The following is a 13575-nucleotide window of genomic DNA, read 5'->3' as shown; positions in this document are numbered from 1 at the left end:
GTGGTAGCACTCTAGCCTTGAGAAAACCCAAAGACAATGCTCAGGCCCTGAGCCCAAGGCAAGGACGGGCCAAAAAAAAAAAAAAAAAAAAAGGAAAGAAAAATCATATTTCATTTGGCAACCTGCTTAGTATAGAAGTTCAAGTACACTTTTGTGCTACACACAGTGATTTCTCTTTACTTTGTATACTTGGCTTTCTACTGACTCTATAGTTAAGCAAAACTATAGTATTTTCAGGTTGATATTATAAGGGTGACTATTTACACTTCCTTGTTTGAAACCTCTACGAGAGAGGTATTGACATCATGGTCCTTGAACAAAATTTTATCAGCCACCATTTTGTTTGTTTGATATGGGCTTGAGCTCAGGGCGTGAGCACTGTCCTTGGACTTTCTCAAGGCTAAAGCTCCTATGTATGTGGTACTGAGGAATCGAACCCAGGTCTTCATGCATGCTAGGCAAGCACTCTACCACTAGGCCAAACTCCCAGCCCTGATATTCATTTTAGAGACAGGGTCTTATATAATATAGGCTGGTTTCTAACTTAATACATACTCTAGAATTACCTCAAACTCTGTATAGCCCTGTGTGGCTCTGCTTCCCAAGTGTAGAGATTTTAAGCTTGTGTCACCTCTGACAGCTCAGCTATCATTTATTAAGAAGTGTTATGAGAAGCAACTCTCAAACTAAACTCTTGGAATTCAGATGATGGTTCTGCTTTTTACTATAGCAATATAGTTTTGGGTGAATGACAATTTTTCTATGCTTCAGTTTCCACATTTCTAGAGTGAGGAGCAATCATAGGACTAGTTGCTTTTGTTTTGTTCTATTTTTAGATACTCAGGGCCTTGCATTCTCATAGGATTTAAAAGAGGGAGAGTCAGGCCTAGTGGTAGAGTGCTTGCCTATCATGCATGAAGACCTGGGTTCAATTCCTTGGTGCCACATTCATTGAAAAAGCTGGAAGTGGTGCTGTAGCTCAAGTGGTAGAGCTCTAGCCTTGGGAAAGTCCAAGAACCCTGCTCAGGCCCTGAGTTCAATCCCCAGGACTGGCCAAAAAAAAGGGGGGGGGGGAGAGGGGATAACAGCCTGACATTTAAAAATGCCTTGTGAGTTTTTGTTGTATTAAGTGAGTGGCAGTGCACCAAGAGCTTTAACAGATATATCTAATTCTGCAAGGTAAAAATACAATTACTCTCATTTTATAGATATAAAAGCTGAGTCCCAAGGAATTTTCGTGGATTAAGATTTTATCAGTATTCATTCATGGAGCTAGAATTTGAACCTAATTCTGACTGTATAGCATTTGTTACTAATTTTTGCTATACTAATAAGATTGGATGATGAAAAAAGAAAAATGAGGTGGTAAAGACTTGCCCACAGCTTTACAAGAAAATCCTTGTGATGCTTTTCTCCAGCTGCCCAGCAAAGAGCCAGCTGGGGCTCAAATGGCAGAGTGCTAGCCTTGAGCACAAACACTCAGGGACAGTGCCCAGGCTCTGAGCTCACGCCCCAGGACCAAAACAAGAAAGGCTTTCAGATTTCTTTGCCTAGTTTGGCTCCAAGCCAGGATCCTCAAATCTCAGCCTCCTGAATAATAATATATCAGCACCCAACTGAGCTTATTTTTTATTAAATGTATACATATATATAGACTAATATTAAAAGGAAAATTGAAATAATCTTATTTTAAAAGCCACCAGCCTACATAAAATCAATGAAGCCTGGTAATCTAGCAGAAGGAACGAGTGTTTATATTTTGGGATGTTTTCTAACTGCAAGAGTACAAAAGCTCAACCCTCCCAGCTTTTTCCTGCCATCCAGAAAGGAATCAGCTCTGGCTATTAGCTCTCAGCTTCCCTGAGTCACTTGAATCAGCTTCTTTATCTTCAGCCTCTAATCTCAATGGAAGGATATGCCCAAATCCTCTCTTTTCCCCACAGATGAGGAGAGAGTGATTGGCTTTGCCTCAGTGGACCTCTCCCCACTGCTGTCTGGCTTCCAATTTATTTGTGGCTGGTACAACATCACAGACTTCAGTGGAGAGTGCCAGGGGCAGATAAAAGTTGCTGTCTCCCCTTTGGAGAGTTTGCTGCACCTCAAAGAAGAAAAACAAGCAAGACGTGGGGTGAAGACCCCAACCTCACTAGTAAGTGTACTGATTCTTATCTAATAAGCATTCTAGTAGAAAAGCAAAAACACCTATGGGAAGAGCCTTTACACTGACATTTTCTAGTTTCTAGAACACCCATAACTTAAAAATTCGTTTCTTTTGACCAACTCCTGACCTGAGCTAATGGAAGTATGATGGAGGTGATTGAAGAATTAGTAATAGTAGTTGCACAATTCTGTGTATTCTGAAACCCACTTAAGCACTTTAAAGCAGTGAATGTTATACTACCTATATTATACTCCTTTTTTTATGCTTTTTGTTTTCTGTGAGAGGTTTCAATCTAGTCTTGAAACTATATTGTCAGCCTTCCAAGTACCAAGAATTATAGGTGTTTGCCATAGGCTGTGCCTCAGCTTTTAGATAAAATTGTAGTGTTGAAACTGAAACCACATCAGTTGATTTTTATTTTTAATTCCTTTACTTTAAATTCATTAGTTTTAGTCAGGCATAGTGGTACATATCTGTAAACCCAGCTCTTAGGAGGCATCAGCATGGTCCAGGGCTGGCTCTGACCAAAAAAATAATAATAATAAATAAAGAAGACGATCCTATATGAAAAAAAGTAAATGAATAAACAAAAAGGCTCAGTGGTAAAGCATATGCCCAGCAAGTTCAACGCCTTGAGTTCAACCCCTAGTACCACCAAAAACAATTTTTTTTTAAGGAAATGGATGAACTTTTCCAAAGAGTTCAACTGTAAAAGAAAGCATTTTTTAAGACTGCCTCATACAGGGTAGGTTTTTTTTTTTTTGCCAATCCTGGCCCGAACTCAGGGCCTGAGCATTGTTCTTGGGCTTTCTCAAGGTTAATGCTCTACCACTTGAGCCACAGCATCACTTCTGGTCTTTTCTATGTATGTGGTACCAAGGAATCGAACCCGGGTCTTTGTGCATGCTAGGCAAGCACTCTACCACTAGGCCAAACTCCCAGCCAGACAGGGGAGCTTTATTGAGGTAAAGATTTATTTCTCTCTTTTTCATGCATGCCTGGCCGTGGCATGGGGAATCAATAAGTATCAAATAATAAGTGAATGTTTGAGGAAATGACCAAGAGTTCCCTGCTCCTTGTGTAGGAAATTATTTTCTTCAACCCTACTGTGATGATCAAAAAGCAGGAAATATCAGTCAGATAAAATGTAAGATTATGGGGCCAGCCAAGAGTTTACAAACTACCTGGAAGAACAGAAGCATAAAGACAGCTAAAGCAACTAAATAGCAATCTGGTAGCACAGTTTGTAAAGTAAGAAACATAACATGAGAATAATAATAAATGATATATAATCAAACATAATAAATGAGAAAATATATGCAAATTGCTTAGCACAGTGATTACCACATAGGAAATACTTGGTAATATTCTGAGTAAATCTGACAAATTTACTTATACACTGCTTTGCTACAAAAGGATTAACTGGTACAACATTTTTCTCATTGCTTTTACAGATCCCAATGTATAGTCCTTTTTCTTTTCCTAATCTGTGTACTGCATTCCCCAATCTGATTGCAAGACAAAGGCAAGACCAGTTTACTCACACCTCCTCACAGGAGCTTGATTTCTCCTCTTCTGAGAGGTAATATCATGGTGAGAAGAAATGGAGGCTAACCAGTGGATGTATGTAAACTGACTTGTCATTTATCTTTCCTTTATTAGAAGAAAGCAAAAAACTTTGTAGAACTCACACCCATACATATACACACTCTGAAGACTAAAATCTATGAAAACAAATTTATAAGATTAACACTGCCTTAACACTAGAGGCAGGCATAGTGTTTCCTCCCTGTAATTCCAACTCCGTGGAGCAGTACAAATAGGAGAATGGCAGTTTAAGGCTGCCTGGTAGGAAGGAGAATTTCAGAGACCATATCTCAACAAACAAGCCTAGGTATGGTGGGTCACATCTATGGTCCCTGCTTCATAGAGGGAGAAGTAAGAGGTTCATGGTGGTAGAGCAGCCTCAAGCAAAACAAACAAGCAAACAAACAAAAAAACTCTCCTAAAAATTGACTAAAGCAGCCAGGCACTATTACACACATCTAATCCTACCTACTGGGGGAGCTGAAATCTGAGCAACACAGTTCAAAGCCAGCCTGGGCAGGAAAGTTCAAGAGACTCTTATTTCCAATTAACCACCAAGAAGTTACAAGTAGAGCTGTGCCTGAAGTGGTAGAGCCACATCAACCTTAAGCATAAAAGCTAAGGACAGCACCTAGGCCCTGAGTTCAAGCCCTAGTACCAGCACATACAAAAAAAAGTTTTGATACAGGATAACTATATGATCTAGCAATTCCACTCTTAGGAATAAGGTTCAAAAGAAATGAAAATACAAAGAAGGAAGAAATGGGTGACACTAATCAAGATGTATTACATTGATAAACAGCTTTGTTGAATGGTAACTCCTTTGTACAACTACTTAAAGATAATATTTTTTTTAAATGGGAAAAGAGGGCCTGGAGTTTGGCCTAGTGGTTAAAGTGCTTGCCTAGCATTCACAAAGACCCGGGTTCGATTCCTTGGTACCACATACATAGAAAAAAGCCGGAAGTGGTGCTGAGGCTCAAGTGGTACAGCTCTAGCCTTCAGAAAGTCCAAGGACAGTGCTCACGCCCTGAGCTCAAGCCCAGGACTGGCAAAAAAAAAAAAAAAAAAAATGGGAAAAGAAAAAATTGAGAACGTCTACACAAAAGCCTGCACACAGTTTTGCTTGTAGCATTATTACTAACAACCAAAAAATAGAAATAACCCATTTGTCCATCAACTGACAATTACTCTATACACTAGAGTGATATCCAGCTATAAAAAGAAATAGGGTGGGGGGCGGGATTTTGGCCTAGTGGTTAAAGTGCTTGCCTAGCATGCACAAAGACCCGGGTTCGATTCCTTGGTACCACAAACATAGACAAAAGCCGGAAATGGTGCTGAGGCTCAAGTGGTAGAGTGCTAGCCTTGAGAAAGTCCAAGGATAGGGCTCAGGCCCTGAGCTCAAGCCCAGGACTGGCAAAAAAAAAAAAAAAAAAAAGAAATAGGGGGTTTTTAATTATTCATCAACTCATACATATAGGAACTTACATGAATTTATTATGTGGATATATTAAAATTACTGAATTATATGCTTTAAATGAGTTAACTTTATACTTCGTCAACTATATTTCAGTAAAGCTGAGGGGCTTTATTGTTTATTTTGTTTTGTTTTTTTGCATATATGCTGTTCCTAGGGCTGGAACTCAGGGGCTAAGTACTGTCCCTGAGCTTTTTTGCTCAAAGCTACTTCTTCAGGCTTTTTTTTTTTGTAATTAATTGAAGATTGGAGTCTTTCTTTTTTTGTCTTTTTTAGGGGGAGAGGGGGTGCCTGGGCCCTGACACTGAGCTCTTCAGCTCAAGGCTACCACCTTGAGCCACAGCCCCACTTCCCATTTTCTAGTGAATTGGAGATAAGAGTCTCACATTCTTTAGTTTCCTTGGCTGGCTTTGAACTGTGATCCTCAGATCTCAGCCTCCTGAGTACCTAGGATTACAGGCATTAGCCACCGTACCCAACTGGGCATAACATTTTTGAATGCTGTAATTAAGAATTATAGCTGGGAGCTTAGCCTAATGGCAAGGGTGATCGCCTAGCATGCACAAAGCTGGGTTTGATTCCTCAGTACCACATACACAGAAAAGGCTGGAAGTGGCATTGTGGCTCAAGTGGTAGAGTACTGGCCTTGAGAATGCCCAAGGATAGTACCCAGGCCAAAGTTCAAACTCCTCAATTAAAAAAAAAAAAAGGAATGCATTTATCAAATGTAACAGACCAATGACTGACTGGACCCCCTCATTGGGTCATGTAAAAGTAGGATACCTAACACTGGAATGAATATACAGCAGCACCCACCACTCATTATCAGATTATCTGGCGCATGCATCAAGAGTCAATTAACAGTGAACCCCCAACTCTGTTTTGCTTATTTACTCTGATACACTGAGAAAGCCTGGAACCAGCTCTGTACTTTCACACCTTGTGTCACACAGCTGTAGTCTGGGTTCCTTAGGTTAATATCTTCACTGACCATCTATACCAATTTTGTGGCTCAAGCCATGGGCCCTTAGTTCAGACCCCAGTACCACCAAAAGGAGAAGAAAATCAAAACTGATTTGGGGCTGGAAGTGTATCCCAAGTGGTAGCGTCAAGCACAAGGCCCAGCATTTAAGCCCAGTACTGGGAGAGAGGGGGAAATAGAAGGAGAAACAGGAGAAACTAAAACTAGAAAGGAATGACAGTGATGAAAGTCATTACTAATAACTGAATGCTTGTAACAAAGCGTGGCCTGATTAAATAAAGACTCCATAGATATTGTTTTTATTGTGTTCATTTTATTGTATTTTTTATTATAATTAATAAAAGGGTTACATGATATTTGCCATATAGAAGGTGCATTAATTCACATACATTGATACCCTTTCACATGTCTTGGTACCCTTTACCCTCCCCCCACCCCCCACCCCCGTCTTGGTTTTCCCCCCTTCCCTATCAAATTTCAAATAACCAAATACAAATAAATTCAATATATCAGATAAAAAGTGAGGTACTGTAACAATATGAGATACCCAAGGGACAGCAAAGGAGATGAGAGATAACATAGTACATTAAGGACAACAATCATTTGTTATATGGCTTTTGTTTCAATATCCTGGAGGTGCTTTCAATTAGCTTCATACTATATGGCCTTATGTATCAAGGTTTTGCTCTATTGCAGATCTCTGCTAGTAGAGCCCAAGGTTTCTACTGATTATGACAAATGAGGGAAACCATTGAGCCTAAGTTCCTTTGAGTCTGGCTTACTTCACTTAATATGATTTTTTTCTAAGACTTTCCATTTCCTAACAAATGGGGAGATGTCATTTTTTCTGACAGCAGCATAGAATTCCATTGTGTACAAATACCACAACTTGTTGATCCACTCATCAACTGAGGGACATCTAGGTTGGTTCCATGTTTTTGCTATGGTGAATAGTGCTGCAATGAACATTGTTGTGGTAATGGATTTAGTATGCCCTAGATTCTGGATGGTTGGGTAAATGCCAAGTAGTGGAATTGCTGGGTCATAGGGGAGCTCTATGTTTAGCCTTTTGAGGCACTGCCATACTGCTTTCCATAATGGTTGAACAAGTTTGCACTCCCACTAACAGTGTACTAGGGATCCCTCCTGGCCACATCCCCTCCAGCATCTGTTGTTATTCGTTTTCCTGATCCTGTGTTCATTTTAGATCTATGATTTAGAAAAATCACTTAGGCTATAATGTGGAGAACAGAAGAAAATGGAGCAAGACTAAAGGCGAGATGATTTGGAAGACAGTTGTGGTAGTAGAGTAGGATTGCAGTGCTGCCACTTCAGGAGCAGAGTTTGGTTTTGTTGCACTAGTAATTTGTTTTTGCTCACATTAGTTGGGCATTTATTTTCTTCCCATTTTCTCTTGACAGAAGCAATACCAAAAGAAGTCAGGCATTACGCCATGAACAGCATGTACAGAACATCCGCCGATTTCATGAATCCCTGCAGCAGGGAGAGGCAATGTTGACAAGGGATGACAAACAGACCACATCACCTGTATCCTCCCACACTTCCATTCTCACTTCTCTCAGGTAAGTCCCTTTGTTTAGGAAAATACACAGAAAAGCAATTGTGGATGGAACACAAAGTGAAATGGGTAATGGCAATATGCAGTACTGCATTTCCATCAACTACCCCTGCCCTGGAAGGTTCAATAGAGGGATCTCATGTACACTAGCATTAGATTGGCTCCTCATCAGGTTCTTCTGTCTCAGCTCAGGTCTTTTATTCCTTCATTGGATTCTGCTACTGATAAAACAGCTCCATTTCCATCAACAAATGGCTAAACAGAAAATCAGATGTGGTATATCAATATAATGGAATAGTACTCAAGAGTAAAAAGAAATTTATTCTTTTAGAACACAATAAATCTCAAAATAATTACACTGGCAGAAGCTAGAATAAAAGTACGCTATATAAATTATTCCATTCATATAAAATTCTCAAAAATGGAGTCTAAAGCTGGGTGCTGTTTGTGTACTTCTGTAATCCTAGCTACTCAGAAGGCTGAGATCTGAGAATTCAGGTTTGAAACCAGCCCAGACAGACAAATCCAAGAGACTCTTCTTTCCAATTAACCAGCAAAAAGCCAGAAGTAGAACTGTGGCTAACGTGGTATAGAGCACCAGCTTTGAGTGAAAAAGCTAAGGAACAGCTCCCAAATCCTGAGTTCCAGCCTCAAATACCTGCATAAGAAAAAGAAGAAGAAAAAGAAAAATACATCTTAATAAACATAGTCAGAAATTCTTAATGTTAACCTGGAGTAGGAATTCTATTCTACCAAAGAAAACAGGTTTGGTATGATAGTCAAGAATGACTCCTCATAAAAATGATTACATCTTTATCAGACATCACAAGAGGACCTACATGGGCAAGAAAGAAAAGGGACAAAATCGTTCTTGACAGCAGGATTGTAATCAGAGAGATAAAGGATGAATGGGGGGCAGGGGGGAGAGAGAGAGACAGACAGAAAGAGAGCACACTATTAGTAGACTAAGTGAGGTGGTGTGAAGTCTTGGCTCAATGGTTACATAAAAGATTCTTTTGTTCTCTTTGAATGACCCTACCCACCACCATTCCTTTCTTTTCCAGGAAGAATCTGAGTGAGCTCGATCAGATCCAGCAGTACTTCAACCAGAAACTTAGCAAGCCTTCCCTGCCTCTCAGCCCTCCCACTCATCCTGCCATTTTACAGTGCCTGGAAAGCCATAAGGAACACCTCCGGCCAGCAACCAGCAGCCTAGACCCTGAGAGCCAGTGCATCCTAGAAAAATCCAGTAGCCTGGTGTTACAAGTCAGCTCCTTAATCTCAGGTATGGCTCAGGTCTTTTTCCCCCAGCAGTTATGGTCACTAGATGCCAATTCAAAAAGCATTAAAATGTCTGCCTTCACTCAAACATCTATGCCAAGCAGAAAAAAGTTTTCACATATTTCTCTTTTTTTAAATCATCTTTAAAAAGAAACATAATAGTACAGCTAAGGATCATGAGGCAGTGGAAAGAACATTAGGCTAAAAGCCCTGAGTGGGTTTCTGGCACAGACTTGCAGGCTCTTGAACTCTGTGTGTGTGTGTGTGTGTGTGTGTGTGTGTGTGTGTGTGTGTGTGTGTGTGTGTAACTACTCAGGATTTTATTGCTTAGCTTTTTCCAGTCAAGGCTGGCACTACCACCTGAGTCATATCTCCAGCTATCGCTTTTTTTCTGCTTAATTGGACTTTTCTTTCCCAGCTGGCTTCTATCTATGATCCTAAGATCTCAACCTTCTGAGTAGCTAGGATTATAGGTGTGAAACATCAGTGCCCAGCATAAGCTTCCTGGAGCTTGATCTCAGGGTCTGAGCACTGTCCTGGGGTTTTCTTGAGCCACAGCACCACTCCAGCTTTTTTTTCCACGTATGTGGTACTGAGGAATCAAGCTCAGGCCTTCATGCATGCTAGGCAAGCACTCTACCACTAAACCAGACTCTCAGCCCCCAGCATAAGCTTTTAAAAGGAAGCTAAAGAAATTGAGACTACCTGCCTAAGCATGTGAATCGTCTGGCCATTTTGAAATATAGATTCTGGGTCCTACTCTTTCCTTCTGAACCAGGATCCAGGCTTAAAACCTGAAAATATTTATTTGGTAAACTTGCAAGAACTTTGGGGAATCAGCCAGGTCAACATATGTTACCCTGATTTGTTGTCATTTTTGCTCAAACAAATATGTAGATTAGGCTGAATGCCAGTGGCTCACACCTGTAATCCTAGCTACGTAGGAGTCTGAGATCTGAGGATTGTGGTTCAAAGCCAGCTCAGGCAGGAATTCTGTGATACTCTTATCTCCAGTTAACAAATGAAAAAGCTGGAGGTAGAGCAGTTGCTCAAATGATAGAATATCAGCCTCTGAGTACAAAAGTTCAGGGACAGCACCTAGGCTCTAAGTTCAAGTACCAGGACCAGCCCTCTCTCCCCCAAAATAGACTGGCAGATTTGATCAATTGATTGATTATACATGGAGATAAATGAACTCAATTTTCTCTGTTCAACTGCAGAAGTGGAAAAGTGATTGATATTAGGTACAAACCATGTCTTTCTCTCCATTTCTTCCAAGATACATGCAACAGCTCTTGATATTCAAAAACCAAGATGAATACTCTATACTTCTAACTGCTTGGATGCTTTCATGCTACTATTATTCAACAATTGTGCCAAACTCAATTTTCCTACTAGTTCCAGGAGAATACAGTGATGGGTCACATAGGCATTGTTTCTGTCTTCATCAAACTTTTATTCTGTAATCAGCCAAAAACATTTCCTCAAGAATGAAAGTACTGAGCAAAAACATAAAAGACCAGATGCCAGTGGCTAATGCCTATAATCCTAGCTATTCAGGAAGTTGAGATCTGAGGATCACAATTCAAAGCCATTTGGGGCACCAAAGTCCACAAGACTCTTATCTCCAGTTAACCACCAGAAAACTGGAAGTGGAGCTGTGGCTCAAGTGATAGAGCCATAGCCTTGAGCTAAAGCTCAGGGCCAGCACACAGGCCTAGAGTTCAAGCCCCATGACTGACAAAAAAAAAAAAAAGCAATAAAAACATTATTTATTTGGCTTTTTTTTTTTCCTCTTTTCAGATGGGATCTTTTTGTGTTGCCCTGGCTAAGCCCAAACTCCTAAAGTCAAATGATCTTCCTGGTCAGCTTTTGCAATAATTAGGACTACAAAAACATAGCCATGACATTCTGTCTATTGATTTACTTTCTGTTTATTAATTGATTTACTCCAAAAAATTAGAGATGACTAGTAGTTTCTATTTATTAAATGCTTACATATGTACCACATAGTATATATCCATTTACTTTCATGTATTCTATAACTTGTAAAGTGGATTATATCACAACCAAAAGATAAACATGCCAGGTGCTGTGTCTTATACCTGAAATCCTAGCTACTTGAGAGGTAATCTGCATTAAGGGCCAGCATGGACAAAAAGTTTGCAAGACTACATTTCAACTAAAAGCTGGGTGTAATAGTGCACATCTGTCACCCCTGCTATGTAGAAACATAAATAGGGTTGTGGGCCAGGCCACACTGGGCAGAAAAAAATCAAGAACCTTTCTGTGAAAAAACTAAAGCAAAAAGGTCTGGAGATGTGGCTCACATGCCTTCTAAACCTGAGATCCTAAATTTAACCCCCACTATCACTAGAAAGGAAGGAGGGAGAGATAGAAAGAGGAAAGAGTTAAGGCAAGAGACAGGAAGGAAAAGAGGAAAGCAAAGGAGAAAGATGGAAAAGAAAACTAGACTGAGGAAGGACAGTTTGCTCATAGTCACAGTTAACAGTGGTAGTAGAAACTTGAAAGTAAAGCTGGCCAGACGTGAAGCCACTGTGCTTATTCCAACATACTGCTGCCCCCATCTCCCATGTGGGTAGCAGATATCTCCTTATTTTTATTTTCCAGATAAGATAGGTAGTTTTAATAACTGTCATCAAATAGGTAAATAAGCAGATTCTTATTTTGGTTTTTAATATAGGTAATTACTGAAGTAAATGGAAGCATGAACATTCCCGTCAGGCCTCACAGCTCCTGAGACTTCCAGAGCATGAGCAGATAGTCTCTGAAAGCATTCCACAGATGTATCCACAACAATACATAGATTAGATTTGGCCCTCTGAAATTAGAATAAAGTACTAGAAATGGTACTGCTGTGAATATATTTTCACTGACTCCTGGGTGAGTTAACTGCTTTAAGGTTTGTTCAAAGTCTGGTCACAAGGATGCTTGTGAAGCTAGAAACCAATATGGGAACATTGCAATGTCTATGGCCCTGCCTTGTGATAAGAGTCCTATCTGTTGCTGTTCAGATCTGCAGACTATCACCAGGAATTCTCAAGCAGCTTTGACTTCTCACCGAGCCAAGAATAAAAGCACCACCACCACTGTCCCAGATACTCAAGACACAGAGCCTGTGCAAAAACGAAGCACAACTTCAGACAAGCCATTGGCAATAGAGGAAGACACAAACTCCTTGCCTCCTGTTCTTGAAGAAACTTCCATTGGCGGAAGAATGCTCCATGAGGCCCTTGAGCAAATAGTACCCATTACAAGGATGCAGAGTAATGAGGACCCGGAGACAGGCCCAGCCTACAGTGATGAGGACTATGAAGAAGATGTTATTGAGCCCAGGACCCTAAATGAAATCACCACTGTGACAGATAAAACTAGCCCTTGGTCCAGTTTTGTGTCAGACACAAGTGAGGCCATCAGCCCTCAACCTGATGAGGTACAGAGGGAAGACTCATCCTATCCTTCAGAGCCTTTCCCCAGACAGGAACTCAAGGTCAGAAGTACCTTTTTATCAAGCCCAGAAAGGGCTGTCGACCCACACCTGCCTGGGCAGGGCTCTCCTAGCCAAAGTCTTGTTGCTTGTGAGGGTGGTGTCCCTAAGGACATGGTTGGTGAGCCTACCTCAACCAACCCTCAATTGACACCACACCTCTCACTGAGAGAGAGCGGTGCTTTTGTTGAGTGGAGCTCACCTCCAGCAGATCAGGATAAGGAGGACAAGGCAGAAGTCCAGACCGAAAATGAGCTCACAGGAGGATCCAGTGAGCTCAGTGACTCTACTGATAGCTTTGAGACATTCCCACTACAAATATCCTCCCAGAAAAAAGGGGAATACCATAAGGAGCCACCTATGGACTCCCCAGACATCAGGCAGAAGCAGATGACAACTGAATCAGAGGTATCCACAAAGCAGAGCCTCCTGTATCCTTTGGTGTTTCCCACAAATGGCCTCATCCACTATCTCTGAGCATTTTGGATGCTAGTGTTAGATCAGCCAAGTGGCCACTCGCATGGAATACAGTAGGGGGAATAGATAAGCCCTTCAGACAACGGACCTGAATGACAGGTGCTACAAATCTACCATTGATAGCATTATGTGCCAGCTCCCTGGCACATAATACTATGATCTGGATTTAGATGTTGGTAGCATCAGCTTTCCTACTTGATGTATCCAGTCCATCTGTTGGGTAGTTTACCACTTAAAGGCAAGACCCATGATAGAAGGGGGAGGAAAATGTAAGAGTACAGTTAGATGGTAGAGCACTTGCCCAGTATGCATAAGGCCTGAGTTCCGTTACTACCATGACAAAAGAAAAGATGTGGAAAAAGAAGAGCACTGCCATTATTTATGTTTTATTTACTATATGCTAGGCATTACATGCATTTTTCATGTAGTCATCAACAGACTTAGTGGTAAGAATCTGTTCTGCATGTAAGAAAAATGAGGTTCAGTGACTCCTATAATTTAATTTATTAATAATTTTGTT

The 13575-nt window shown here is 40.7% G+C and overlaps 1 protein-coding gene across 9 annotated transcripts in view; it reads left to right on the top strand.

Annotated features, from left to right (window-relative positions):
• Positions 1 to 13575, top strand: part of C2cd3 (C2 domain containing 3 centriole elongation regulator) — a 96325-nt gene that overhangs the window by 65422 nt on the left and 17328 nt on the right. For 7 of the 9 annotated variants that reach the window (XM_090348405.1, XM_090348404.1, XM_090348407.1 and 4 more), the window contains exons 27-31: positions 1944 to 2149; positions 3616 to 3743; positions 7632 to 7793; positions 8854 to 9074; positions 12106 to 13009. In XM_090348405.1, coding sequence (XP_090204531.1) covers positions 1944 to 2149; positions 3616 to 3743; positions 7632 to 7793; positions 8854 to 9074; positions 12106 to 13009 — 1621 coding nt within the window. Of the gene's footprint in view, positions 1 to 1943; positions 2150 to 3615; positions 3744 to 7631; positions 7794 to 8853; positions 9075 to 11774; positions 11944 to 12105; positions 13010 to 13575 lie in introns of those variants that run through there. The other 2 variants (XM_090348410.1, XM_090348413.1) reach the window with 2 other exon arrangements.

This window comes from Megascapheus bottae, chromosome 16 (assembly GCF_031878675.1).
Source record: "Megascapheus bottae isolate mThoBot1 chromosome 16, mThoBot2.hap1, whole genome shotgun sequence".
Classification (NCBI taxonomy): Eukaryota; Metazoa; Chordata; class Mammalia; order Rodentia; family Geomyidae; genus Megascapheus; species Megascapheus bottae.
This window is presented reverse-complemented; position numbering and strand designations above follow the sequence as displayed.